The 27,617-nt window shown below is 38.7% G+C and overlaps 2 protein-coding genes, 1 long non-coding RNA gene and 1 pseudogene across 3 annotated transcripts; 2 read left to right on the forward strand and 2 right to left on the reverse strand.

Annotated features, from left to right (window-relative positions):
• Positions 1-253: 253 nt before the first annotated feature.
• Positions 254-988, reverse strand: LOC145906949 (uncharacterized). Its single transcript, XM_082994398.1, has 2 exons — positions 434-988; positions 254-379 (listed from the first exon to the last, which is right to left on the reverse strand). Exons 1-2 carry the CDS (start codon positions 986-988, stop codon positions 254-256), a joined length of 681 nt encoding a protein of 226 aa, XP_082850524.1.
• A 157-nt stretch (positions 989-1,145) lies between these two features.
• Positions 1,146-4,241, reverse strand: LOC145906950 (uncharacterized; annotated as a pseudogene).
• A 6,340-nt stretch (positions 4,242-10,581) lies between these two features.
• On the forward strand, positions 10,582-11,369 carry LOC145905768 (uncharacterized). The gene is made up of 3 exons (XR_014402773.1): positions 10,582-10,987; positions 11,039-11,165; positions 11,245-11,369. It is a non-coding gene; the product is annotated as an uncharacterized LOC145905768 (long non-coding RNA).
• Positions 11,370-26,056: 14,687 nt separating this feature from the next.
• Positions 26,057-27,475, forward strand: LOC145905758 (uncharacterized). Its single transcript, XM_082993040.1, has one exon. The coding sequence runs from the start codon at positions 26,286-26,288 to the stop codon at positions 27,168-27,170; it is 885 nt and encodes a 294-aa protein (XP_082849166.1). The 5' UTR covers positions 26,057-26,285; the 3' UTR covers positions 27,171-27,475.
• Positions 27,476-27,617: the final 142 nt, after the last annotated feature.

Consider the following 27,617-nt stretch of genomic DNA (forward strand, 5'->3'; position numbering starts at 1 on the left):
TCATTTTTCTTGAAGTTGCAGACATTTTCCAAGCACGCGCCGTACGGCAACACCGCCCTTGATGATCTTGTCGAACTGAAGTCCAGGTGTGTCCCATCCCGGAGTGTACAACTCTTTTATGATGGGCCAGGATTAATAGGTCAGTCAAATGCGAAGAATGAGGCATGATAGCAGGATGTCTCGCGTTGAAACTAATCGGCGCTTTGTCTAAACGTTCACCAACACAGAGTACTTGATCAACCTGGACAGGGTTTCACTTGTACACGGAACGACTGCAGTCAGTCTTTTTCAATCGGGAATTTCCACTTAATGCAGAGAGAAGGGAAGCAAAGCTTTTCCGCTGCTCGTACTTGACAAGTTCCAACTCGGCGAACTTCAACTAAGACAAGCCAATATTATTTGACGGGACAACTGATAATTTCCTTCGATGTACCAAAAACGTCTTAAATCTCATCCACCAGACCACGGGTTTCTTTAATCGATGTAGGCACGAGTGACGATCAATGATTCCATCCATGGGGTGCTTCGGCTGATGTACGTTAACAGTACAGGAGGCTGCAGCCTTCCCCATCCAATGAAATTCCTCAGGAACATCGGCAGCATTTGGCGGTTGCGACGGCCAGTTGGTTTCTGGCTCCAGGGAAAACATTGGGCCTTTTAACCAGCGACTCGAATTGACAAGGAAATCAGCGGGTAGACCTCTTGAGGCATCATCTGCGGGATTTAATTTTGTAGGAACGTGTTTCCAATTCGTAATGTCGGTCAGTCGCTCAATCTCTGCCAGGCGATTGGAGACAAAAACTGGAAACCGTTTGTCTGCAGCAGTGGAATCACTCCAGAAAACTGAACTTTCAATGGTCAAGTCTAGTTCCTTTCTCATGAGGCGATCCAACCTCGCAGCGAGCACAGAAGCGGTGAGCTCCAGTCGAGAGATCGTCTTCGTGTTCAACGGGGCAAGTCGGGATTTTCCAATCAGAAAAGAACACATCACTGTCCTGCGATCGTCTTCGATGTGAAGATATGTCACGGCGCCATACGCATTCTTAGATGCGTCAGCGAAATGATGCAGTTGATACTTCAATGGAGGTTTCAGTTCCGAAGACCTGAAGCAACGTGGAACGACAACATTGCTTAAGTGAGGCAACTCAGCAGCCACCTCTCCAGTTATCAGATATCAAAGAAACGGATTTGCGCCGTAGAACGGGTTCAACCTGTGGATCAAAGTGAGGCGTCGGTGTACAGGTCAGATCTCCACCGGACCACCAGAGTAATCGAAGTGCATCGCGATCACGAGGTTCCACTCGAACCTGGTGGAACATTGCCTCGATGTCGGCAATCAAGGCAACCGGCTGACAGCGAAAACGGGTTAGCACGCCAACCAAACTCTTTACAAAATCAGGACCTTGCATCAGTGCGTCGTTCAGTGAGACGCTTCTGCTTCGGGCAGCACAATAAAAGACCACACGAAGCTTGTCAGGCTTGTGTGGGTTAAATACTGGGTGGTGCGGCAGGTACCAGATGCGATGGTCTATCACGACCTTTTTGTCAGGAATTTCTTCAGCGTATCCTTTGGATATGTACGTTTGAACCGTGTCTACGTATCCCTTTCGCAAAACATCGTTTTTGGACAATCGTTTTTTAGGCAACTTTTCGATTCCAGGTCTCCAGGGTAATGGGAGCTCAAAATGACCATCTTGATGCTTTACCGATGCCTTCATCATGTCATGAACAATTCGATCTTCCCTGGATGTGGGTATATCGAATACTCATGTCCCGTCGCCGAAGTCGCTCTTCCACAAACACTCTATCTCCCGTTGGAACATGACTTGTACAACCTTTAGAAAACGGACATGTGCTTTGCCCCTTGCAGACGAACCAAGTGCGGGACCAAAGAGTGACCAGCCAAGAGTTGTCTTTACAGCACAAGGGGTCCCCTGCGGTCCAGAACGTGCACACTGTACGTGGAAGGCTGCGGGATTATCGGCTCCGATCAGAATCGTTACAGTTCCCCCTTCCAAACGACGCAGGGGTAACTCCTTGAGGTGATTAAACTCGGCAAGCTTCTTCGCATCAGGGATCCTATTCGGCGACACGGGAATTTTGTCGATGGATAGCACCTTCGGCAACAACAACGGCTCTCCATCATCGAGCGACATGATGGTGAAGGACACAGTGGAGCCTTGGTACACTCGCGATTGATCTGTCAGAGTGCTTAGACAAATCTTTCGATCCTTGGATTGCAGACCAAGTTTATCAATCGGACCTTGTTCGCAAAATGTAGACGTAGAATATTGATCAAGAAACGCGTACGTATTTACCTCGATGTCGTTGTGTCTGACCTTTACGGGAACGACGTTGAGGTAGACTCCGCAGTTGTTCGTTGTAGCTTTCATTATCGTTGCAGATTGTTCTACTGGCGGTGGCTTCGGGGCAGGGGTCTCAGTAATCTTGCCGGGTCGCCTCTTCTGAAAAGCCCCATGCAACTTTGTGTGGTGAAAAGTGCCAGTGCAACCTTCTATCGGGCATGGATTGCGAATCGTGCATTTCCCGCAACGATGACCTAAACAAAGACATTTAAAACACAAGCCATTTGTGACAACAAACTCGCGTCTTTCCTGGGGAGACATTCCGTCGAATTTCGGGCACTTGGACAAGTCGTGAGACTTGTTACAGCACGCGCATGAAACGGGAGTAGGTGGGGTTTGACTTCACAGCTGACCGAGACGTTGTACGCAGCAGCACGAGGACCCTTCTTTACCAAAACAGGGCCGGGCTTTTCCGGCGCGCTTTCGTAGACTGCTTCGACACCGACCAACGAATTGGCGATGCGCGATTGCAAAATTTGTAATGGCGAGATATCCGGCTTGGGATTCAGTTTCGTCGAGCACTTGAACGGAACGTTTGATCCACTTCTCTTGAAGCCAGAAAGGAAGTTTTCGAATTTGCTGTCTAAACGTATCCAAGGAGTTCAAGCTCGCGTACTCCTCGATATCTTCGAGTGAGCTGCGACACTTTTCTAACAGGTCACAAAATTCCATCAGGTCCTTTGGTCGACCTTGCTTGACTGGCGGAAATTTCTTGAGTCGGCGCTCACATGCGTTGGCAATAATATGGGGTTGTCCGTAATCGTATTCAATCCTGAGATCTTATCCTTGCTATAGATCTCAAGCTTAGCAGCAATGAAGACTTCGCAGAATTGCAGCAAACAAACCAGCCGTGAATCTTGGGACTTCGTTCGGCTATGAACATGGGACTCAATAGCACGAACAAATGACCAGTAGTTCAACGGATCACTATCAAACTTTCTGACCGCGGGCTGGGGCAAAACAATTTGCTGTTGTACGAAGTCCTCTTCCGGGACGTATCTACGAGACGGAGAAACACCATTCTGCATGTTCGAAGGAAAGGGATCAGGACTTTGATATGACTTAGCAACGGGTGCACTGACAGATTGCGGGAAAAACGGTTTCGTTTCCATGCAAGTTGGAGGTGACCGTGCCACAACAGGGACAGCAGGTTGGTAAGCATTTAACGGCGCACTTTTAAACTCAGGTCGAAGCCCCCCGACAGAGGAACTTGTCACGGGAGGATGTATTGGGTCACACAAATAGGGATCTCCAGCAATTGATTCTTCCTCCCACGCACCCACCTCAGCCTCGGCTATTTCAACCTCATCGTTGACCTGTTTCCTTCTTCGTTCAGCCTCAAGTTCTGCTTGACGCCTTGTCATATCAGCTTGCTGCCTTGCCATATCAGCTTGCTGCTTCGTTATTAAGGCATCTTCATTGACCTGGCGCTGTGACACCCGAGCCAATTGAAATTTAACACGATCGGCTATTCTGTGACGGGTAATCGAGGAGGTGGTGGAAACAGAGCTATGTACGTCAACGTCTGAGCTCGACGATCGGCTTGATATACTCTTCCGACGCCCGGTTGACTTCTTGGCATTGGCAAACCACTCCTCCAAACGAGAGTCGAGTTCACATTTTGCGCGCAATCCTGTGTTGCTAGAGCTAATTCTTCGCTGTTTTCAGCAAGCGGCGCATAGGCATCAATCAGGTCGGAAAATCGTTTCTCCAGCTGTGGCAGGTATTCCTAACAAGCACAGCGTTGTCAATTTTCAGCATTAACTCTTCAACACGCAGACAAGATTGTTGTCATGCGTGCGCGCAGCTGGATACTAGCAAAACCGCCGGGTCCTCGACTGTGGAAGACGAAGACGGTGAAGCAGGATCACACATTTCGAATGGTAATAAATCCAAATGATTCGAAAGGGCTAATAATAAATCCAAGTAGTTCGAAACTGGTTAATAATGAATCAAATAGTCCGAAACGATGTTGCACTACCCTTGGCACTCGGGCGGGCGTGACTGGTTGCGCTCGGACAGTGCAACAGACGGGATTTCTGCAATGTTTCTTAACACACAACACTTCTTCTTCAAAAGGAACGGGTCAACTTTATTAAGAGTCACAAAAATATCGGCTTCTTCCCAATCAATCACACAGCAATATTGGAAGATTACAAATTGCACTTAAATTGCCTCAAATTATCTTTATTCAAACATTTTTACAAACACATCGCCAATATCGTGCGTAAAATTTTTCTTAAGATGTTCGACAGGCAGAAAAAAATTTATGCCCTGTCTCTGTGATTCATTTTTCCACAAAATCCACCTCAATATTTTTGTAGTTTTTCAGCTACATGTTTAACAGCACCCTCTGCCAATTTACTGCCTGACTAATAACCCTAGAAACCATAGTAAAACTACCCCAAACTCGCTAAAAATGACCCTGGCAGCAACCTGTTTATTTGCGCTCATTTAACCAAAACACTGGCACCCATGCCTGACCCATTGTAATGTTACACAATTAGCTTTGTTTCGCAGTAGTTCGAAACGGGTATTTCCCGACCAACAAACTCTTTTCCATAGAAATACAAAGATGGGGCCTTCAAGCATAAGAAGTTCGAGAGCTATGCCAAGATAAGCTATTAAATCTTACATCATTCTCATATCCAACAGCCCTATTTTGTATCTATTTTTTTGGGGGTCTTATTCGTTGCGTAAAATTGTTTGAAACCGTTAATTTCCCTTCCAATTTATTTTATTGTGGTTGCTTCGTTATTTCCAGCAAAGCAATTCTCTATGCAAAGATATGTTGCCAATGTAGCGAATTTCTTTCCGATTAACAGAAAACTTATTTTATGTAAGAATTCCGCCTCGAAGCCAACGTGTGTCTTGTGGGGTTGTTTCTTCGTTTATAATGAATTGGAGCAGTATATAGTTGACAGAGTAGAGAACAGGGAGACTTCCTTCCGGTTCTCTGAGATTGACTTTCCTGATTGGGAGACAGGAAAGTGTACTCTTTCCGTTCTCTCTCGTATGCATTTCAAAGGGAGACTTGTCTCAGGGAGATACATTTATTCATGAGCCTTCCGATGTTGATTGGGAATAAAATAAGATTCCCCTATTGTTTGTCTCATTCCGGTGTCGCAATCGTGTTTTCATTTTTATCCTGAGCGTGTGAACTTTTTTTGAGGTTTCCAATGTTCCGCTTGTTTTACGCATCAAGGAATTCTGGGTCACAGGCAGTTCATCGGGAATTTATTGTTAGGGTCCTGTGGCGTTTCGTTGTGGGTCTAGCTGGAGATGCTATCGTTTCCTGATGCATTCACGAAGATATCACGCGAGAGGCGACGAGATCAACAAACAATTATCAGAGTGTCGACCACTCGTTAATTGTATTCGTTGGCGAAAATTCAGCATGCCTCGTTTTGAAAGCTCTTGAAAAACACAAAGACTTAGTACATCGTTCATTCTTATTGCCCCTCGCTTGACACTTGCCCATAAGTTGGATTGGTCTCTTCGGTGACCCTGAATACCGCAACATTGACCAGATTGAGTGTGGATTGTTTTCGGGCATGGAGCACTGATATGTTCGTAGTTGCTATCTCGATCACAAGGCCGATAGGTATATCCCGGCGGGCTGCCCTCTACATAGATTCATAATTTTAATGACATCACGCTAGACATGTCTTGTTTAAATTGACTAGTCGGATTTTCCTGCGAGGTTTGATTATCCTGTCACGTTAGGTGCAAAGATCGCAAACTTCGTGGCGTTTTTCTGATGTCATTATTTTATTAACTGGTAGTGGCACAACCTGTTTCAGGATGACTGGTCAAACATTGTTTCGGTCGCGTGAAGCGCATCGTTAAACGTTGCTCGTTATATGAATTCGGAACATCATGCCTATCCAATGTTCTGGTGTCGTGTAGGCAATTTTTGCATTGCATTTGCAATTTGCAACTTTTCTAAAATCATTCACTTGATTTACCGCGACCTCTCCTTGAAGCGACCCTGCAAACCACACGTTAACTTTGCAGTCACATTACAGTTTGCAGTAATTACAACAGCTAACACATCTCTCTTTGCTACGAAAACGCTTTTGTGCTTGGGCAAAAAACCTAAACGTCTTGGTTAGATTAGATATTCATTTACGACAGTTGGAGAACAGATCCTTGTAATACTTTAAGAAACGGGTTTTGAATTTAAATCAGCCGTGACGAGTGACATATCATGAAATGTATTTGCTACAAAAATACCAAAATTGGCGCAAGTTAGGTGTTGTGTCAGTTTGTACACCTTTCCAGTTATGGTTTCCAAAATTGAGGTTTAATTTACCATGGACTTGTGGTCACCATAACTGAAAAGGTGTACAAACCGACACAACACCTAACTTGCGCCAATTTTGGTATATATGTAGCAACGTGCCGCACATGCAAAGAACAAAATGTCGAATAGAAAAAAAAATATTTCCACCCGTTGGACGCAACACCGGTCCGACTAGAACAGGGCAACAAGCGATATTGAAAAAAAAATACAAAACGGCCCTTCTTCACCATCACACTTCCAGACACGGTATACCAGCTCGGCGCCCACCTATCGAAACTAGTTTCCCAGTGACTTTTCTTCAACAAACGACGGCCAAGTCTTTAGATATTTGTGAGACACAATGGCTTCATATCACACAAGCAACTATAAACACCCAGAAAATGATTTCACCGAGAATTAGATAATTTTTATTGCATTTCCATTTTGCCTTTTACTAATTACTTCCATTTTTAATCGCATTCATTGCTCCTGGTTCACTCGTACACTCACACTCAAATTTTAAAGGTTTCGATAACAATTTCCTTTCTTGCACTTTTTATTTGTGATATTGTTTTGTGTAACCAGTAATTAGCAGCAAAATGAACACACCATTTCACATTTAAACCCAGAAAACGTAACGAAATACGAAAAAGTTATTTACAATACGATACAATTGATTGAACTTCGAAAAGACTCGTGGATGGGTGGCTTCATGCATCATTTATATCAGTCATTCAACCGTGAAATCGTATTCAAGTGCACAGTTTAAAGACGAAAATCACAATTAACAAACGCTTTTCAAAGATAGTGGAACAGATGAGTAATGCCCTCACTAAGATGTGGTTGGATGTGCCAAGACCCTGACAACAAAAGGCGATAACTCTCGTTGATAATAAATTTCACGTCACGAAAACAAATCCGAATAACGGTAGTACAGTGCAACTAGAAAATTTTAATTAATCATCAATTACAAAAAAATACGATATTAGTTATATTTTGTAACATAATAATATTGGAGCGTTAGCTTAATTGTTTTGCGTATGTCCTTCCACGAAAATGTTTTGCAGGAATGTTTGGTTGACGTGCCTTTACATACACCCTGATTGGTGCGCACCAAGTAAAGAATATTTTATCGTTTTTGGGGAGTGTTTTCGTTCGCGATTTGCGTTTATGTGTCATGACGAATATTTAACTTGGTAAAAATATTGAGTTTTTGTACAGTGAATTGCGATTCATTTTTCGCACACAAAAGTTGTGGGAAACCCTTTATTGTCAAATATTAGCTGTGTGAGGTCGATGATCAAGTTACGTTTGCTTTCATACAGGAGTCGTAAATTACAGAGAACGCTTCTTTGTGTTTGTGGGTTGCTTATGATTATCGTTGAGCATCTTCTTAAGATTTTAGAATTCAACATACAACACATTGAATATTAAAGGGTAACCTAAGGATCGTTACAAATTTTTGTTAAAACAAACGAAACTGTCATCCCTAATTAGTATTTGAATGTATACATCTGAATATGACAACAAACATATGTTTTTGCTGTATTGTTGTAAGTTGCACTTCGTTAATGCGCTTTCAATTTAATGAAATTACGTGATAAACTGTTCTGGTTTGGCACTGTTTAAAACGACTGATTTTATATTTTCTGAAAACACAAGGTTTCGCGAGTACCTCCTGTAAATAAAGACTTGGTCATAATTTAGTAGGATGCATAATGCTGCATAGTGCAATGTAACTTTATATACAGTGGAACGACAACATGTCTAACCAAGACATTCGTTCGCATGAAATTATCCGAGTTGCGCTAGCAAAACTTGCAAAACCCCGTTCACAGGATGACTACTTCGCGTCTATGCGCTTGCCGCTTGCCGGAAAGCTTGTCTAACCTTCAGCTGAGTGACAAAAAGGGTACGAAAAGATAGTTTACGCTTAACGAACTGCGACTTACCACGGATCCGCCAAGAAAAATCTGACCTATGTGAAGCGCTTTTCGCCAGTTGTGCAAAACATCAAAATGAGAGACCACTCGTGTACAGTATCACCGACCCACGACATTTACTGCGATTTCGCGACCATCGCCACACGGTCGAACCTATAAAGACATGTGACTGATTTTAGAAATTTCTCAAGCGCCTGATTTTAGAAAAGCATAAAATTAATTTAGCTTTCACAACACGTTCATTCAAAGTAAAAAGCTCCTCCGGGAAAACAATCCGCGCTTTTCAGTGAATTAATGAAAGTGGACGCATGCAGTAGTGTCGACTGTGTAATTTGCATTAGAATGGATGATAAATCCGTCGCGTTACATCAGCACACAAACCAAAGTTTGTTGTTAGTGTTGAAATGATGAAAATTTTATTCAGTGGGATAATTGGACGCCAATTGTGATTTTGTTTAGTTCCTAAGTGATTTTCAGACTAACTTGTCACTGCTAATTTGAAACCTTACGTCGCGTGGAAAATATCTCAAGTTCATTCAACCATAACAGACACGAAACGGCAAACACTATGTGGCCAATTGAGGGAAGGTATTCTAAGGCAATACAGCGTGCTGGGCATCAGGCAGTTCCTTTTCAGATTTTCGGATGGCGGTAACTAACTAATTGTGGAAGTGGGGTTAGGACTTATTCAGTTGTGTTTGTACAATTTTGTGTAATGTGCACTTGTGCGTTAGTTGTGTAGACCAGCATTTTCTGAGTTAAAGGTTTACGTTTTAATTACGGGCACACTTAGCAGGTAAGATTCTGGAAAATACAACTTTTGATGTGAATAGAGCCATAATGTTCGTTGAGAGCTGCAGGCAGGTTTGCAACCTGTTCTTACCGTATGGTACACTGTAAATTTTTAGGGTGGAAAAAAGGTGGTAATTACGAACATAGCTTGGAATTTTCCAACCTATGTTTGACTTTTCCATCCCGAAGTGGAATTTTACCACCTTTACGTGTTAAAATCCACCCCTTTGTTATAGTTTTCCACCTCAAAATTTTTGGCGTGTGCTTTTCCACGCATTGATAAATTGTCGGTGGAAAGTTACACCCATGTGGTTGTTGTAGTTCCACCCTTGTATGCTCGGTGATCATTGCAATTGTAAAGTGTTTTTCATTGATAGAGAATGACATATGGGTAGAACTAACTAAATTTACCATCTGGAGGCCGTATTTTTGTATTTCTGTGGAAAAGAGTTTCTTGGTCGGGAAATGCCCTTCTCGAACTCTTGCGTAACAGAGTTAATTGTGTGCAACAATGCAATTGGTCATGCATGGGTGCTGGTGTTTTGATTGAATGAGCGCAAATGAACAGGCTGTTGCCAGAGCGATTCAGCGAGCTTGGGGCGGTTTTATTATGGTTTCTAGGCAGTAAGTTGGTAGAGGGTGCTGTTGAACATGTAGTTGAAAAACTACCAAAATATTGAGGTAGATTTTGTGGAAAAATGAATCACAGAAATTATGCTCAATTTGTAACTTTCTGTTAGTCCTGACCCTTGTTTGGGAATTCTGGTCAAAACTATTTTCTGTTAACCAGTCGTAGTTCTCCTTCATAAGTCATCAGACCCGACAATTGTTTTTGACAAACAAGAGAAACTGTCACCAGGTGCATTAAGGCGAATGACCTCTAAAGCTCAATTTTCAAGACTTGTGAGATTCGGCCCACATGTAGCTTTTTTGCAATCAGTGTATTAGACCAGATTAATTGAAAATTTTGAATTAACATTCAGTTTTGCATTGAGTGTTTAAAATAAAAATAAATTAAGCGATGTATTGTGGTTTAACAAGCATTACGTTACCCAAAAGAAGATTGTAAAAATAAAAGGAAAAAACATATTCGCATAACATTTTTATGTTTTGCCGCGTATTTTCGAAACTCGCTAATTTGGAAGAAAAATACTTGGCTAAAGTTGACTTGCTGTTAGAGTTTATTTAGTGAACGATGCGTTTTGGAAGGAAAGCTGCTTGTTAAAACTTAAGGTAGGTAATTATGTTTTAGTTTTGCAACCCACGTCAAATTATACCATTTTTATGCGGTTGTGTGTTATACCAGTACCAGTTTGTGTATTAAACAATAACTTCCACAGATTCAGACATTGAAGTATAGCCTACTAATCCTGATACTTCCTTAATGTACTAACAATTCTTTAAATACTGGTATAAAAAACATTCTTAAGAAAGAGTTAAAAGTGTGATAACTAAACAGTTTCAGAACATAAAGATAAATGACCATGTCGGACAAAATAACCCAGATTCAGCAAGCAATCAAGTTACCAACTGTGATGTCAGTAAAAATATTTGAAAATATTGAAATATTTTCCAACTGTAACCAGCGTCCAGCAACTGACGTACTGTGCTGACCTATAATTTTGTTTTTAACCTTCATCTCTTGTCTTCAGCTTATTCTGTGCACAAACATACCTCACCAGGCCACAGTCTGGTGTGACGGACATGCAAACAATAAAAGTCATGGCAATGAAAAAAAATTGTGCACTCTTTTGAGAAAACCAGACAACCTCTTAACAGGTGATTGCCTTTGATTTGACAACATTTTTTAGTCTGATTTTATTTCATATTAATGCTATGGTTGTTTGATTTTCTTCAGGTTTCAGATCCTAATCCTTTTACTTTGGGTCCATGGATGATCATGGCATTTATAAAAATGTCGTATATGCCCGATTAACAGTTGATGACACAAATAAACATCTCCAGTCCTTCAGTTTTCTTTTGTTGTAAGTCATTTTATTATTCTTTGTTGTGTTTATATTCTAAATTGTACCTAGTTCTTAAATCTTTGCACTTCAGGAGCAAAAATGTTGTTGGGTTTGTTATTGTCAATTTTATAACAAATATCGATAAATCGTTGGTGACAGGCTGAAAAAGTTGCTCAACCAAAAATTTATTCTTCTTCAATTGTCAATTTTGTTGGATGAAAAACTTCCTTCATGCATATTAACAGTGAGGTAAGTTAAAGCATATTTTTTTTGTTATTTTAATCTGTTGTACATTAAAATTATGTTTCTTATTCTTTCCTTAAGCAACCCAAATTGGTCCGGAAAGCTTTTTCAAAAAACAGCAAAAATACTACCATCAAACTAGAGTGTAGTCATTTGTGAGCCATTTTGATTTTGTTGTTTCCCAGCATTGTTTTAATCTGCTCCCTTAGAAAATATTGTCATGCACTTGCTTGACATAATAGACATAAAGTGCCTGCTTATAAAAAATATTTGCAACTCCTACTAATTTCCTAAAATAATGCACTGCACCCAACTTTTAGTTGTGATTTTTCGTCAAAGCAAAGGCTTCAGAAGTATATTTTTAGCAGGTTCTTTCCAAATATTGTTAGTTTATATATAAATCATGTTTAATTTTGCAGGTTGAAGCGAAACAACAACACCTTATCAGACTGTTGTGAAGTCATCATGTAATGCAAACACTTCCTTCAAAATAGAAATATTCTGTAAAGGTGAAAACATATGTATTGTGAATTCTCTTATGCTTTGAATGTGCTGATCACTGATCTTTGTTTTCCTAAAACTTTACCTTCTTGCTGCCACAGTATGATGCAATCTAATTACCACTTTTTTCTTTTCGAGATTTGTAACCACTATTATAACATTTCTGTTTTGTGCAAGAAACATTGCTTCTGATAAATATACTAGCTATAAACATTTTTATAAAACTTGACCAATAAAGAGTCTAATTTTGAATAAATATTTCATTTACAGTGATTGTTTCTTTCATTTCTTGTTTTGTAATACATTTGCATTGCTACATTTGTGCAGTTTTGTAGGAGTGGAAAAGACCACGCAAGGGTGTAACAATAAAATATGTAGGTTGTAGTGGGTGGGTAAACGCAGGTTAGTGGTGAAAAATACCACCGCTGAAGGTGTTAATCCTCAAGCGTGGAGTTTTCCACCCCAACCCTAGGGGTGGAATTATCCATTGTAGCTTGGAATTATGGGACCACCCCTCGGGTTGGTAAACTCCACGTTTTTGATTTACAGTGTACACTGATAATTCCTCATCGGCCGCAACTTATATCTACCGGTTTTGATCATCAACGTCGTTTTGTTACATATATTTTTAACTCCAAGTTGCCTGTTTCATTTTGTTGAAGTTCCAGAAGTTGAATCCAAAATTGTTGCAGAAAAAAATGTCACTAAAAAAGTTGTTACAACTTATTGTCATATCCTTTCTGTTGTTGTTATCCGTCTGTTTGGCAACGGATCAATTTTGCAACAAAGATGATGATAATTATAAAGCGGAACAGGACTTAAAGTATCATCAACTTTCTTGAACATGATGAAGTTGCAGATAAACCAGTATCAATAATATCAATAGCTGGTGCTCTCAAGGGAGGGAAATGTACTTTCCTGAGTTTGCTTGCAATGTATCTTGAAGCCAAACAGGTTAGTGAACCAATCGATTTTAAAAAACATTTGGTACTTCGTTTGTGGAATTTAGATTTGGAACACATTAGTCCCCACAATGTAAATATAACTATATGTACCATATGTTTTGGCACTCTTTTCAATAAGCCAGTGAAATTTCAACATTTAGGGCTCATATTGTGATTTCAGCATGAAAAAAAACTGGATCAGTTTAAACCAAAGGCCCCATGGCAGACTGTCGATCGCGCACCGTATCGCTTATATGTTAAACTTAAATTTAGTTTACAAATAACCTTGACTTCAGGACGACAGATTTAATTCTTGGATTATGGCAATTTATTTTTTAGTTTTTGCTAAATTATATCCGCCTAAAATTTTTGACGCGTAGTCTGCTTCCTGGTATACCGACGGGGAAAAGAAAATAGTTCAAAGTTTTCCGATCGGTCATGGATCGCCTGACAGAATGACAACTGGTATTGATATTTACCACCGTCCAATGTTTGTCAAAGATAAACAAAAACGAAAGGTAGATTGCCTTTATTTATTGATTGATTTTCGATCAAGGTTTTTTTTGTCTGAGTTCATAATAGGGAGGATATTAATATACATATATATACGGCATAATAAATACGTTTATGTAAGGAATGCATTTACTCGATAGCTTTTGTGGATGTTTTATGATTATTCTCTTTACCACATTATAAATCTATTCCTTTAACTAAAATGTGCTTTTCTTGAAAACCGTCCTGTAGAAGGCCTATACACTATTTTTTGTAAAGGTAGCAGTAATGTTGTTGGACACACAAGGATCGTTTGACAAAGATGGAATTGTAAAATTTTCTGACATTTTTGCAATCAGCACTCTTATAAGTTCCGTTCAAATATACAATATCAAGGGTGGAATAAATGAAAATCATCTAAACCCACTTCAGGTGCTTGAATAACGTCATGCAAACATTTGATAAACGTCATACATCTATTTGAATAAGTTTTGGTAAATGGAGAAACTGATGATGCCGTTTTAGGCGAAATATATTTTTCTCTAAATAAATCGATCTGAGCTGTCTGAAGATCGCTGTGTTTGGATTTTAATACATTATTATTGATACGGTGTGCGATCGACAGCCTGCCAGGGGCCTTTGGTTTTTTTGATCCAGATTTGATTTACTAATCACATCGTCATACAATGCATTTATAAACAACACACGAATATTTGAAATATGTCGATTGGTTATTATAAGAACAAACCATTTGCAGGTTTTCGTATCCTACTCCAGCAAATTTCAAGATGACGAGAACAGAAAAACCTTTCCAGGTAATTTTGTTATCGATTTTTAAATGCATCACGTTCACGCTTTTTAGTAGAATGTAAGTACATACATACATACAAAAAGCATGTTGACCCGCATAAGCCTTTTTGTTTAATAAAATAACGTAATGTGTGGATGGAAAGTAGTCACATTTCATCTATTTTTCAGTGCGTTTACGTAAAACAAAATTTCAAAATTGTCTTTGCAGAAGATTTCGTTTTTCTTCCAAAACATGCCTAGCTATAAAGAGTACCCACATGGCCTCGAAGGTGGTAAGAAATATCGCAATGAAAAAGTACTTGATTACGCACAGAACGACGTCGATGAAGTTAAGGCTGTCCGTGACGGGTTGAAAAAGAGTTTTGATTCAATTGAATGTGTTCTGTTTCCTACACCTGGCTATGTGGTAGCTGGTGATGAGCCACTTGGAGAAGGCGAAGATTTAAAACTCAAACGTAAGGTCATCTTTACTGCAAACACAATTACGTTATGCTGTTTTTAACATTTTTCAGATTTTTTGGAATCTTACAAAAAAGTCATCACCGAAGTTTTCCGAATGTTATTGGATCCAGTAATTACCAAAACAGAAATGGGAACAGAACAAACTGGTGCAAATTTGGCACAATTGGTTAAAGAATATTCCAAAACCATTCGGGAAGGCAATTTTAAAAGCCAGAAACTTTAATGAAGGTAAGCATTTGTTCTGCATGCATCCGGGGAAAATAATTTGATGTCTTGGCGAATTCGAATAACTGGACTTCACTTTATGTTTCAGGCAAACTATAAAGGAAATGCTCACAATCTTGTCCAAGCACTTGTTGTTGAGTACAAAAAAGCACTTGAAGAGGTAAGTTTATGTAGCATAACATTCTACTTCTGCAACTCGGGTCATTTCAATTATTTTTAACATTTTCATTTTACCACAGCCTGACCTCATTAATGCGTTTAAACATTCTTAGTTTTTTGTTTTTACTTAATGTCGGCTAAGTGCGCTAACACGAATATCGAAAGCGAAAAATTAATGATAAGCCAAATTCCACACAATGTGATTGACAGCAGTGGTTATACGATAGACCGCAATAGAACTTGTGCACGAACAATTATCGAACACACTCCTGGTTACAACCATTCCATCCAAAATACCGTCATCACAAGTAATATATTTCCTCATATTAAATGTACAGGTTTCATACACTGCGGAAAGTGAAACAGTTATTCGGAATAAACACGATCAATTACAGGAAGAAATTATGAAGAAATACAGTGACAGACTGAATGAAACCAGTTTTCCAACATCTTTTCTGGAGTACAAAAAAATCCTGATAACTCAAATGCGTCAATCGTTTGAAAATACTTTAAAAGGCTTTATTATGCAGAAGGTGAATTATATATAACTGTTTTCAGTTTTTGTTAAAAATGCTATGAACATAACAAGAGTTGTACTACACAAAATACAGAACTTTATACAATAGTAAAAAAAAATATATCTAACAAGTAATGTCAGTGGAGAAAAAGCCTCATTGTGTTACACAACCTCACATCACTCACCCATCATTCTAGAATGGAATCTTATGTAAGTAGGAAACGAAAGTAGTCCACCTACCGCGCAGTTCGGAGTGCATAATGTTCTATAAAGACTTATGTATAGACCTATATATCAAATTAATAGGAATTGTTCTTCTGGTACTTACATTACGAAAGTGTTTATTGTAACCAACGTTACATCCACCATCCTGCGAAACTCCCTCAGGGTTATGTCGCAACGATGATGCATCAAGCGCATAAAACACCAAAAACACAAACAAGAAACTGAAATTTTAATGAAGGTCTGCATGCATCCGTGGAATATCATTTGATGTTTTGGCGAATTTGAATAACTGGACTATGCTTTCTTTTTCAGGCAAACTATGAAGAAAATGCTCACAATATTGTCCAAGCACTTGTTCTTGAGTATAAAAAATCACTTAAAGAGGTGTGTAACATTTTTCTTCTGCAACTCGGGTCATTAGAATTTTTTTATTATTTTAATTTTGCCACAGCAAACATTCTTTGTTTCCTTTGCTTAATGTCGGCTCATTGCGCTAACCCGAATACCGAAAGCAAAAATTAATGATGAGCCCAATTCTACACAATGTGATTGACAGCAGTGGTTGTACGAAATACTGCAATAGAACTTGTGCACGACGCTGAGAAACGACATTCGACGAACAATTAACGAACACACCCCTAGTTTCAAACCGTTCCTCCCAAAATACCGTCGTCACAAGTAATGCATTTCCTCATATTAAATGTTCAGGTTTCATACACTGCGGAAAGTGAAACAGTCCTTCGGAAAGAAAACGATCAATTAAATGAAGAAATTATGAAGAAATACAGTGAAAGATTGGATGAAACAAGTTTTCCAACATCTTTTACGGAGTACAAAAAAATGCTGATCACACAAATGCTTCAATCGTTTGAAAACAGTTTGGAAGACTTTATTATGCGAAAGGTGAATAATACATAACTCTTTTCTTGTTTTGTTTAAAATTCTATGAACATAACAAGACTTATAGCACACAAAATACAGAAATTTATACAATAGTGAAAAAAATATCTAACAAGTAATGTCAGTGGAGAAAAAGCATCATTGTGTTACACAACCTCACACCACTCACCCATCATTCTAGAATGGAATCTTATGTAAGTAGGCAACGAATGTAATCCACCTACCGCGCAGTTCGGAGTGCATAACGTTCGATAAAGTCTTATACATGGACCTATATATCAAATTAATAAGAATTGTTCTTCTGGCACTTACATTATGAAAGTGTTTATTGTAACCAACGTTACATCCACCATCCTGCAAAACTCCCTCAGGGTTATGTCGCAACGATGATTGGATGATACATATGTATAATTGACATAGAAATGTAATCCCGAAAACAATTAAAAGGAATTTTATATCGCCAAAATAAAACTTATGCAAACATATCATTGTGACTTTAAAAGTAATGAGATCCTTTCCCTTTGTCTGAAGTTAACGCCAATCTAATGTTGTGAACATATGCAAGCAATAACTCATCACTTTTATCCGTCAAATTGACAAATCAAGAAGCTCAATCCTAACCGAAAATTATGGATTATGTAATGAGTAACGGAGCAGGAGTAACGAAAACCCCCAGTTTTAAGGTCCATGTTTCTCAAAATATTTCCAGTAGAAGGAACTTTTTGCACTTGTTGCAAAAGTTTACACTATATTTGCTGCGGTTCAGCCTGGAAATAAATTACCTCTTTTTCCTTCAAAGGCTTAATTGTAACGATCATACTTTTGTTACAATATTTTTGTTAAAATGATTTTATTATTGTGTTTACTATAACTAAGGAACTGAAGATGCCCACAGGACGAAATATATATTCCAAACAACAGTCAGACTGATTCGGTTGTCGAAAGCTATTGCTTTGTGTACATATTCATTTGAAGCAATAACGTTTTATTTACTGTCCAAGAAGGTGAATTAACATTGCGTTACATTCATTGATTAATTAGTTTATAACCGACGTGGAAGATTGCGTCGTCATAGTAAACAGTATATATACGCCATCATATGTTTATCTTGTTTTGTAATCATGCACGACTTCGCATCACACCAAGCGCCACACTGTAACTTCTCGCTCATACGATCGGAATGAAAAACTGCTCCTACTTTCTAAATCTACGGAGATAAAATACCGGAATATAACTTTTTGGTAATTAATTGCTCAGGAAAGTACAGACTAAGTCAGAAAGCGGCTTTAACCAACATTACAGACCCGTTTGTCCTCAAAAATCAACCAAATCATACACTTAGGTTTCTCTCCATTGTGCGTACCCAAGAAACGCATCTTGGTACGCACAACGGAGAGAAACCTTACAAGTATACATTTTGTATAAAAAGATTTAGCTGAAAAACAATTTAAATGCGCGTATTCGATTTCACACTGGTGGGGAGAAACGTTTTCGTTACGATATTTGCAAAAAAAAATGCTTTATAATGTATGCAGTCAAAATCCACAGACGAACTCAAACTGGACAGAAACCTTTTAAGTGCACATTTGGTTTTAAAAGGTTTAATCAGAGTGGTAATCTAAAAGCACACTATCAAACTCGTACTGGATAGAATCTCTGTGCACATTTCGTTCAATAGGGTTTAAACGTAAAGGCAATATTTACAAACATATTCTAATTTATGCTGGAGAAAAAGCACTCGTGGCGATATTGGCGAGAAACAATTTAGAACTACGTCGAAAGCCAAAATTCACAGATAAATTCATGTTGTAAAATACCCTGGTACAATCTTACTTCCAACAGGTTTGCTAATCAAAAAAAGTCGACCCCATAATTTTCTAAATAACAAAACATGAAATGAAATGCCTGCATATTTTTAACACCAAGAGTTTTCCAAAATTTTCGCATTTAACCCAAATATCTTTGGAATTATTTTGTTTAGTGTTTTGTTTTAATGTTTGTTTAATACACCTTGGGAAATGGAAAAGCATTATGACAACCAAGTAAAGAAGCATAAAAATGGTGCAAAATATCAACAACGTTTTTGTGTCAACAATACACCAAACTATGTGACAGCGTGCAGGCAACTGCGTGAACGAAAAAACAGTGGGTGCAGTATGTGCAAAGGGTGCAGGGACGTTGCTGAACGTGTGCAGAACGCAAACACTCCGTGGATCCTAACTCCAAAACTGCCAACCAATTTACAAACTATCTTTGCGACCTTTTAATTAGAATGCAAAATGACAAATAAAATAACAACACAGCTTTAGTTGCAAAACAGATAGCGACGGAAGAAACTGTGCGACGACTATTTCTTTTTCATCTTTCAACATCTATCTCTAGCCTACATGTCTTTTCTTAAAGAACGATTTTTATAGGAAAAAATATGTGTTATGCACTGGATTATTCAATTGGTCGACTCGATTATAAATCCCAAAGCCGATTTGCCAATATGTCATTGAAAAGCGACACGATTAACCCAAAAAAAAACATATGTAAGTGCACACGACGTGATTATGATTTGTCGCAAAATGTAACAACGGTAAATACGCAATATAAATTTGATGCAGGTTGACTAATATGAGTAAGGAGAAGCAGTATATAATTTTAGCAACCTGATTGTTGCGTCAAATAAATTTCCAACAGTTCAATAAATCCCACCAAAATAAAACCAACCAAATGGAGGGCGTTGCGATATACGATTTTCCTGGGGTTAACTTAGAATTCCTAATACTCCTTTGAATGTAAGGTTGGAACACAAACCTAAAATCAACATGTTAGTTTTTCCGAAACTAGGAAGCGAATGGGCTGTCGTCCTACCAGTTCCAACATTACCACAATCTATCACTTGTACGTGTCGTTTCGTGTGGAGCAAAGACGGATTCGTTATCGCAATAACTGTTTGATGCGGTTTCGCCTGCACAAATGATTTAGTTCATATATTCTGCTGTATTTTTGGTGAATTGCACGATACGGGTAATTGTTAACATTTTATATACTTTGCACACAATTTTTAGCGCGTATAAATGATAACTGGGGTTATGTTGGGACTGGTAGGACCACAGCCCGTTCGCTTTATGCTTGGGGGCGTGTTAAAATGTAAGGACCGAAAGATCGACACTGGGTTTAATTAATCATAAGGTTCAGAGGCTTCGCAGCCAAGGCCTTGCACCCAAACTGGATCAGCCACTCTTCCCGACAAGTCGAAGCGAGATCTGAAAAATCAAGCTCTCGGTGAGGTTCGAACTCACGACCCTGGGCTAACCAGGCCCAACGCTCTACCAACTGAGCTACAAAAGAGCAGTGGCTTCACTGTGTATATTGTGGCCAAGGTACAATGGTGCGCAAGCGTATTAACTTGTCAGGCGACCTTCACATGCGTAGAAGATCTCCGCCACCGTAATCAGACAAAGTTTTTAATTAAAACATGAACGGTTTAAACAAATGGAAATATAACAATACAAGGTATTTAGCAATTTTACTGCGTACGTTACTCGCTCCACGAGTTTACATTGTCTTCTCAAAGTAATAAAATATAGTAGTTCCACTGTGTTGAGTTTTTTCTCCAATTAAGAGTAGATGGTTGGCACTTGATATGTTAATGATCAGAACGCATTTGTTTATTCATATGGGTAAAATACGCAAGTATTTTGGGTAAAATACGCAAGAACTTGCCTACACCATACTTGTCGGCAATACATGAGCTTTAAAACAATCTAAGCATCGTTATATTGCCAGCGGATAAAGGCAATCGTACGGTTGTTATGAACCAAGCGGATTATCACCATAAGTTACGGGGTCTTTCAAGTGATGTGAAAAACTCACGCGAGTTTGCAGTCGAGGTACGGAGCTTACGAGTGGCGCAACATGACAGCATGTTATCCCTTGATGTGGTGTCATTGTTCACCAATGTACCGGTATCCTTATCAATCACCATTGTTATGGCACGCTTAAAAGCTTGCAGATCGAACTCTTTTATCCCGAGAAGACATTGCGGAGGGACTTAAATTGTGTTTAAACGCGACCTATTTCTCGTTTCTGGGTGAGTTTTTCCAACAGGTGTTCGGGACGGCGATGGGTTCCCCCATATGCGTTGTGGTGGCTAATATTGTGATGGAAACCATGGAGGAGAGAGCCCTTACCAGTTTTGCTCATCTTCCATGCTACTGGAGACGATATGTGGATGACACGTTTGCCATTCTTGATGCAGCAAAAGTGCAAGATTTCCTGACCTACATTAACATCATCGATGATTCCATCAAGTTTACGTTGGAAGAGGAGAGCGGTGACAAGACAATCTTCTTGGGTGTAGAAATTTACCGGGATAAGGATGAAATTATGAATACTCGTGTACATCGAAAACCAACACATACGAATCGCTACGTTACGTTTCTTTCGGCACACCCGATAGAACATAAAAGGGCGGTTGTAAGATCGCTAATGGATAGAGCCAAGACCCACGTTTCGAAAGTAGAAGACCAAGAAAAAGAGGTTATTGTCGTCAAAAATGCGCTGCGAACAAACCAATATTCTGCCTGGATGTTAAACGCGAGACCGGGAGTAACCCAAAAGCATGAAACGTCCACTAGCGGAACATTTGTAATTCCTTACGTGGCCTTACCGAAACATTGCGAAGATTGATGTCGGATTACGGCATAAAAGTTTACTCGAAGCCTCATACTACGCTTGGCAATCTAATATCACGACCCATTGCTACTGAGGCTTCCGAGCTAAAGGATGTGGTCTATTAGATACCAATGGTATATACATCGGCGAAACCGGAAGGGCCTTTAAGAGGCGACTGAAAGAGCATCGCCGTGATGTCGCATCGAAAGATGCCACCAAGACTGCATTGGCAAAACATGCGATGACATTGCGGCACGAAGTTGCCTTCGATAAAGCCCAAAAAGGAGTTGGACCACATCAAGCGGCTCTTTCTTGAGTCGCCTCACATTCACAAAATAGTGGATGCGTCAACGACAAAGAACAATATGTTTTCTTTCCGGCAGTTTATAACAACTTATTGTAACAGTTGCATCTCCTGCAGGATTTGTTGTTTTTGCTTCTAGCACGTGATTTGACAAGCGGTGTCAACGTGTCCTTTTTTCCTTTTTGTGTCCCTGCATGTTTTAATGTAGTTCACTTCAAAATTGCGTTATACCTGATGAAGTCTCGCGACATGGAAGACGAAACTTCGAATAAACACAGCACGTAGATTTTATGCCAGAAGATCAGTACATTTTTAAATAGTAATATGCCTGGCAGCAACAAGAATTTTATTTGTCGAACTAAGGCATTTTCGTACTTCGGCCCGGACCCTGCAGTACCGGCTTACCACTAAAGAAGTCTCTCACTCTGGTTGGCTAAATGGGCTTCTCTTTAATACACAGGCTAAATCAATGGTAAAACGCACATATAATCAGTAAATACCAATACCATCAATACTTTTCGTTTCGAGACACCCACTCCTAGTACAACACCACACCCAAAAAACAAACTAACTCGACCGTGCCCAACGCACCTACTCGCACCGGTAAATTGACCAATCAACAGTTTACATGAAATCAATGGGGCGTTACAGGACGACGTGGCAAACATAGAAAAACGGCTGAAGTGTGAAAATAACGTGCGAGAAATAATGGAAACATGGACAAAAGTGCGATGGGATGTGCGTATACAAGTAACAAGTGTGATTTAAATAAACAACACAGGTGAACAAAGAAAGAAAAGAATTAGTGTCATGTGTCGTGTGTCGTTTGTCGTTTTGCTACACTACCTAAAAGCATAAAATTAATCTGGCTTGTTTCACAACACGTACATTGAAAGTAAAAAGCTCCTACGGGAAAACAAACCGCGCTTTTCAGTGAATTAATGAAATTGGACGCATGCAGTAGTCTCGACTGTGTAATTTGCACATAATAAATCCGTTGCGTAACATCAGCACACAAACTAAAGTTTGTTGTTAGTGTTGAAATAATGAAAATTTTATTCAGTGGGATAATTGGACGCCAATTGTGATTTTGTTTAGTTCCTAAGTAATTTTCAGACTAACTTGTCACTGCTAATTTGAAACCTTACGTCCCGTATGTCAAGATATCTCTACTTCATTCACGCACAGCAGACGCGAGACGGCAAACAAGGTGTGACTTATTCATAAATTTACCTAGTTTATTTGCTAAACCAGTCAACCTTTTCGTTGGCAAAGGAAAGTATTTGCTTGGAATGACTGCACCTTTCCAGATCTGTAGTTAAACATTTGCTTCTGTTTTACATCAGATCATTTCTTAATTTCAGAATAAACAAAGTTTGTGAGAAAAAAAAACTAATTTATGCGTGAATCAGACCCAACTTATTCAATGATCAAAAGTACTCCTACATGTCTGTGCTATATGTAATTAAAAGCTGGTTGTGTTGTTTTACTGCATTTTATTACCCAGTGATTTGTTTCATACTTTTTATTTACTGCTTTTTGCTGGCTTTTTGACATACATGATAGTTAATAAAAAGTACCATTCCAAAAAACGGCAATTAAATTGTTTTGTATGTGTGCTAGAGGTAAGAAGTTAATTGTGAAACACAAAAACATAGCAACAACACACACTTCATAAAAATAGTCTTTTTATCATGGCATCAGCATTATTTTGCAGTTTATTGTCTTCAGGTGATTCATTCCAAATGTCCAAGTCGCAGCCCATTTTTGCTTATATTTAACTCAAATTCGTGACCAAAATCTAACCAAACTTGACTTTGCCGCCATATTTTTCGATCAGCTGATAGGCAAAAAAGCTAGTTTGCTCAAGTAGCTTCCGAACTCACCCCTGTAGACTGCCGAAACCGCTTCCAAACTAGTTTGGGCTGTGATGCGTAACGCTTTTTCCGATAATGACAGGAACCAGGTAAGAAGCGTACCGCGAACCCTCTTTAGACGTCCATGTAAACAGGGCAACTGTCGCGAGCGTAGCGTGCACGCGCACAGAGAAAGAGTAACTTTGGGCTGGCGTGCTGGCTAACTGGCGCGGTGGCAGAAAGAAAAAACGGCGTCCTCAGTCGCCTTATTTTCGCTACTAATCATCACGCTTGGTGCTTTGTTTTGTATACCATTGAAAAACGTGAGAATATGCTGTTTACTTCTGAAATGTCGGTTGTGGTGTATTGTGTTAATCATGAGAATGAAGCAGATGTCAAAAAATACCTGTAAATATTGCATTAATCAACAACATTACCAAGAACAACATGGTTATCTTTGTCTAGTTGTACTTTCTGTGAACAAAAGCAAACAATAAAACGAGACAATAAAACAAACCAAGAATCTGCAGCGCAAAGCGTGAGTGTGGGCACGGGTAAACATCACAAGACTGCAACCGATCACGGAACTATGTGAAAGTTGTGCACGGAACTGAGTGAACGAAATGAGGCGAGCAACAGATTGCGTTACGAGCACACAAGAGGTTTGAGAGTTTATTTATGCGGTGTTACACCAGTGTATGAGAAAGCACAACACGACAGTCTCATCTGTCCGACATCAATATGCGGAACACCTTATTATTTTGGTTTTGATGATAGCTATAGTTGATCGTTACAGGATCAGCTATAGGTTCGAGGTATATATACATAATTTTTGTTAGTTCGTTGTTCTAGGCTAGTAGCACAGGTTGCGCATGGAGCTGTGTGAAAGAAGGCAGAGGAGTGACATTTTGTGTGACAAAGTTGTGTTTACTAACTTTACATCTTTTTGTTATTTGTAATGCAAGGTGATGATTGCTTTGTAGCGTTTTTTAAATGCATTACTTCCGAGATTTTAACAGTTAGTGGTATTGCATTCCAAATTTTGGGTTCATGATACAGCAGCGCATCTTGGATCAATGATCGTTTATTGAAATCCATATTAAAGAAAATTGGCAGTTGATCGAAGTAATGTTTGTGCATCAAATGAGCCGTTATTTTAGTTTAGCAATTCCAAGTACTCAGAATTTTAGGGTTTGTGGAATAGGAGTGACATGGCATGTTGTCTTGTTGATGGTGATACATGCGAAAAACACATATCCTAATTCAACGCTGGTTAACAATATCTTATTCGTTACGTTTCTTAGAACGATAATTTTGCATTTGGAAACACTGTTATGGTAAAATCCATTAGTGGGAAAGGCGGTAGTTTTCAAAAGCAGTGTTTTGAAAAATAGCCGTTAATCGGTTTGCGGTTGTGATTTGAAGGCTATACTTGTAAGTTAGTAAGTTCATGGATGTTGGCTTATAGATGAATTAAAGTTCATATCAACGATTTTTGGACAGCTATGCTTTTATGGTATTTTTTGTAAATATGACAATTTCTTGACTCAGTCCATTGGGTTACATTTTGCAATGAATATATAAATTAAAATAGTGATTTCGCTTTGGAATTGTGAAGATTTTCCTTCATTTTTAGTAAATGTAAGGTTATTTGATGGTAACAAATACTGTGAAAGGTCTATGAGGGGTGATAATGGTAAAAATGATAATGACTTAATGGAAAATTTGCCTCGCTGTATGATGTACAGAGCTTAGTTTAATTGTTTCTATGTTTATGTTATTGGATTTGGTAAGTTGATCAAATATGAAGTATTTTGCTGGTTTGGGTATTACTAAATGATTATGCCATCACAAATCCATTGCATAAACTCCTAGTTAAAACATTAACATTTACAAAGAGATGCAAAAAAGCTGTACCAGCTGTTATCAGATTGAACAAAAAACACAATGGAATGCAGGGCATGTCTAAAATCAACCTAAATAAAGACTATTCATAGGGGGAGTCAATTGGTTTGACATTTATAATGGGCTGAGCAAAATATAATTTGGTCAAAAATATTGTCATCACATTTTTCCACTTATGTCTATGAATGTAATCACCAGATAGTTGTTTTGTTAAAGGGTGCTGTGGCAATTGGATTGTAAATGAAGAAACATTTACCTACACTGGGTTTTATTATTTTGTTGTTGCAGATGCAAGTCAGATATGCATGACTGCACATTGACTAAAAAAGAATTTAATGCATATTAACACAAACATTATAATAACAATATATACTACTTCGCGTATAGTGTCATTGCTTTGAATTTCATTGTGTTTTCAGTGTTTCAGAAAAGCTCTAAGTATTTTTTTTTAAATGTGGCCCTCAAGGGACAAGTGTGACAAATATGTCACGTTTCAAAATGCCCCCAAATAAATAATTGTTATTAAGCAGATTTTTTAGTCCTTCATTGAATAATTTGCTATGGAATTTTTTTTACATTTTACAATTCTGTCCAAAGAGGGTTAAGAACAAAGACAGTAAAATGTATCAGAAACCTGCTAAGTTAAGTTTGGAAACTTCGGATTAATATTGATGCTCAGTGAAGAACACATCTAGGCCTACACTGAAACGTAAAGAAAAGCAACATGAAAGCACGAATACGGAAAAACGTGGAACAGAAAACTTTCAAGTGCTCAGTTTGTTTGAAATCATTTACTGGAAATAGCAGCTTGAAGACACACATTCGGACTCATACTGGAGAAAAACCTTTCAAGTGCATAATTTGTTTGAAAGAATTTAGTCAGAAAGGCAATCTGAACAAACACATTCAAACTCATACTGGAAATAAACCTTTTAAGTGCACGGTTTGTTCGAAAAATTTCAATCGCAAAGATCATTTAAGCACCCACGTTCTAATTCATACTGGTGTGAAAAATTACAGGTGTGACATTTGCGAAAAGAGCTTTTTAACTGCGTCAAAAGTCAAAATTCACAAAAGAACTCATACTGCAGAGAAACCGTTTAAATGTAATGTATGCGAAAAAGATTTTCGACGACCATACCATCTCTCCGAACATATACGAACTCACACCCGAGAAAAACCTTACAAGTGCAGCAAGTGTAACAAAGAATTCAGCCTGAAAGTCAGTCTACTCGTGCATACAAGAATCCACACTGGAGAAAAACCTTATAAATGTGATATTTGCGAAAAATCCTTCAGAGACGTTAGGCACGCAAGAATGCACAAACGAATTCACACTGGAGAAAAACCATACAAGTGTAGCATATGTAACAAAGCTTTCAGTAGATCAAGTCATCGAACGACTCACGAACGAATTCATGCTGGAGACAAACCGTTCAAGTGTCACATTTGTGATAAAGCTTTCATACAGAAATCCAGGCGAGACCAACATTTCAGAATCCACACTGGAGAGAAACCTTATCGGTGTGACATATGTGAAAAAACTTTCACCTCTTCAAGCGCTCGATTTGTTCACATTCGAACACATACTGGAAAAGAAAACAAATAAGTGTGACGAATATGCTAAGGCTTTTGGCGATTCAAGCGGAATACGTGTTCACCTTCGAACTCATACTGGAGAGAAACCAAACGATCGTAGTGTGTGTACAATTCTTTTAGTCTTTTTGAACACCAGAAGACACACTTTCTTACCAGCACTATATGTAAGAAAATACGATTAAGTTTACTACTCACTAAAATTTATTTTCTCTGATTGAAACGAAAATATATTTTTGAACACTTACTAGGAAGGTAAATTAACTGCTTAAATGCAGATTTTTTTATAATCCGTGAATAAAACTTGTGTTGTTGTTGTGTTTGGGAGTTTATTTGAGTTTTTGCCTGTTGTGTAAATGGTTAACCAAGCGAAACAATTTGGTTACCACGTGGAAAATATAAAGCAAGATTTTCAAGCATATTTTGTTAGCTAATTATATTTTTATGAAGGAACGAACAC

The sequence above is a fragment of the Ascidia mentula genome, chromosome 6 (genome assembly GCF_947561715.1).
Source record: "Ascidia mentula chromosome 6, kaAscMent1.1, whole genome shotgun sequence".
Taxonomy (NCBI): Eukaryota; Metazoa; Chordata; class Ascidiacea; order Phlebobranchia; family Ascidiidae; genus Ascidia; species Ascidia mentula.

What these genes read in the sequence shown, in the direction of transcription:
- LOC145905758 (XM_082993040.1), top strand. Translation starts at nt 26,286, where the DNA reads ATGAAAGCACGAATACGGAAAAACGTGGAACAGAAAACTTTCAAGTGC.
- LOC145906949 (XM_082994398.1), bottom strand. Translation starts at nt 988, where the DNA reads ATGTGTTCTTTTCTGATTGGAAAATCCCGACTTGCCCCGTTGAACACG. An exon ending in TGAGATTTAAGACGTTTTTG is followed by an intron (nt 380 to 433) that starts GTACATCGAAGG and finishes GGCTTGTCTTAG; the next exon opens with TTGAAGTTCGCCGAGTTGGA.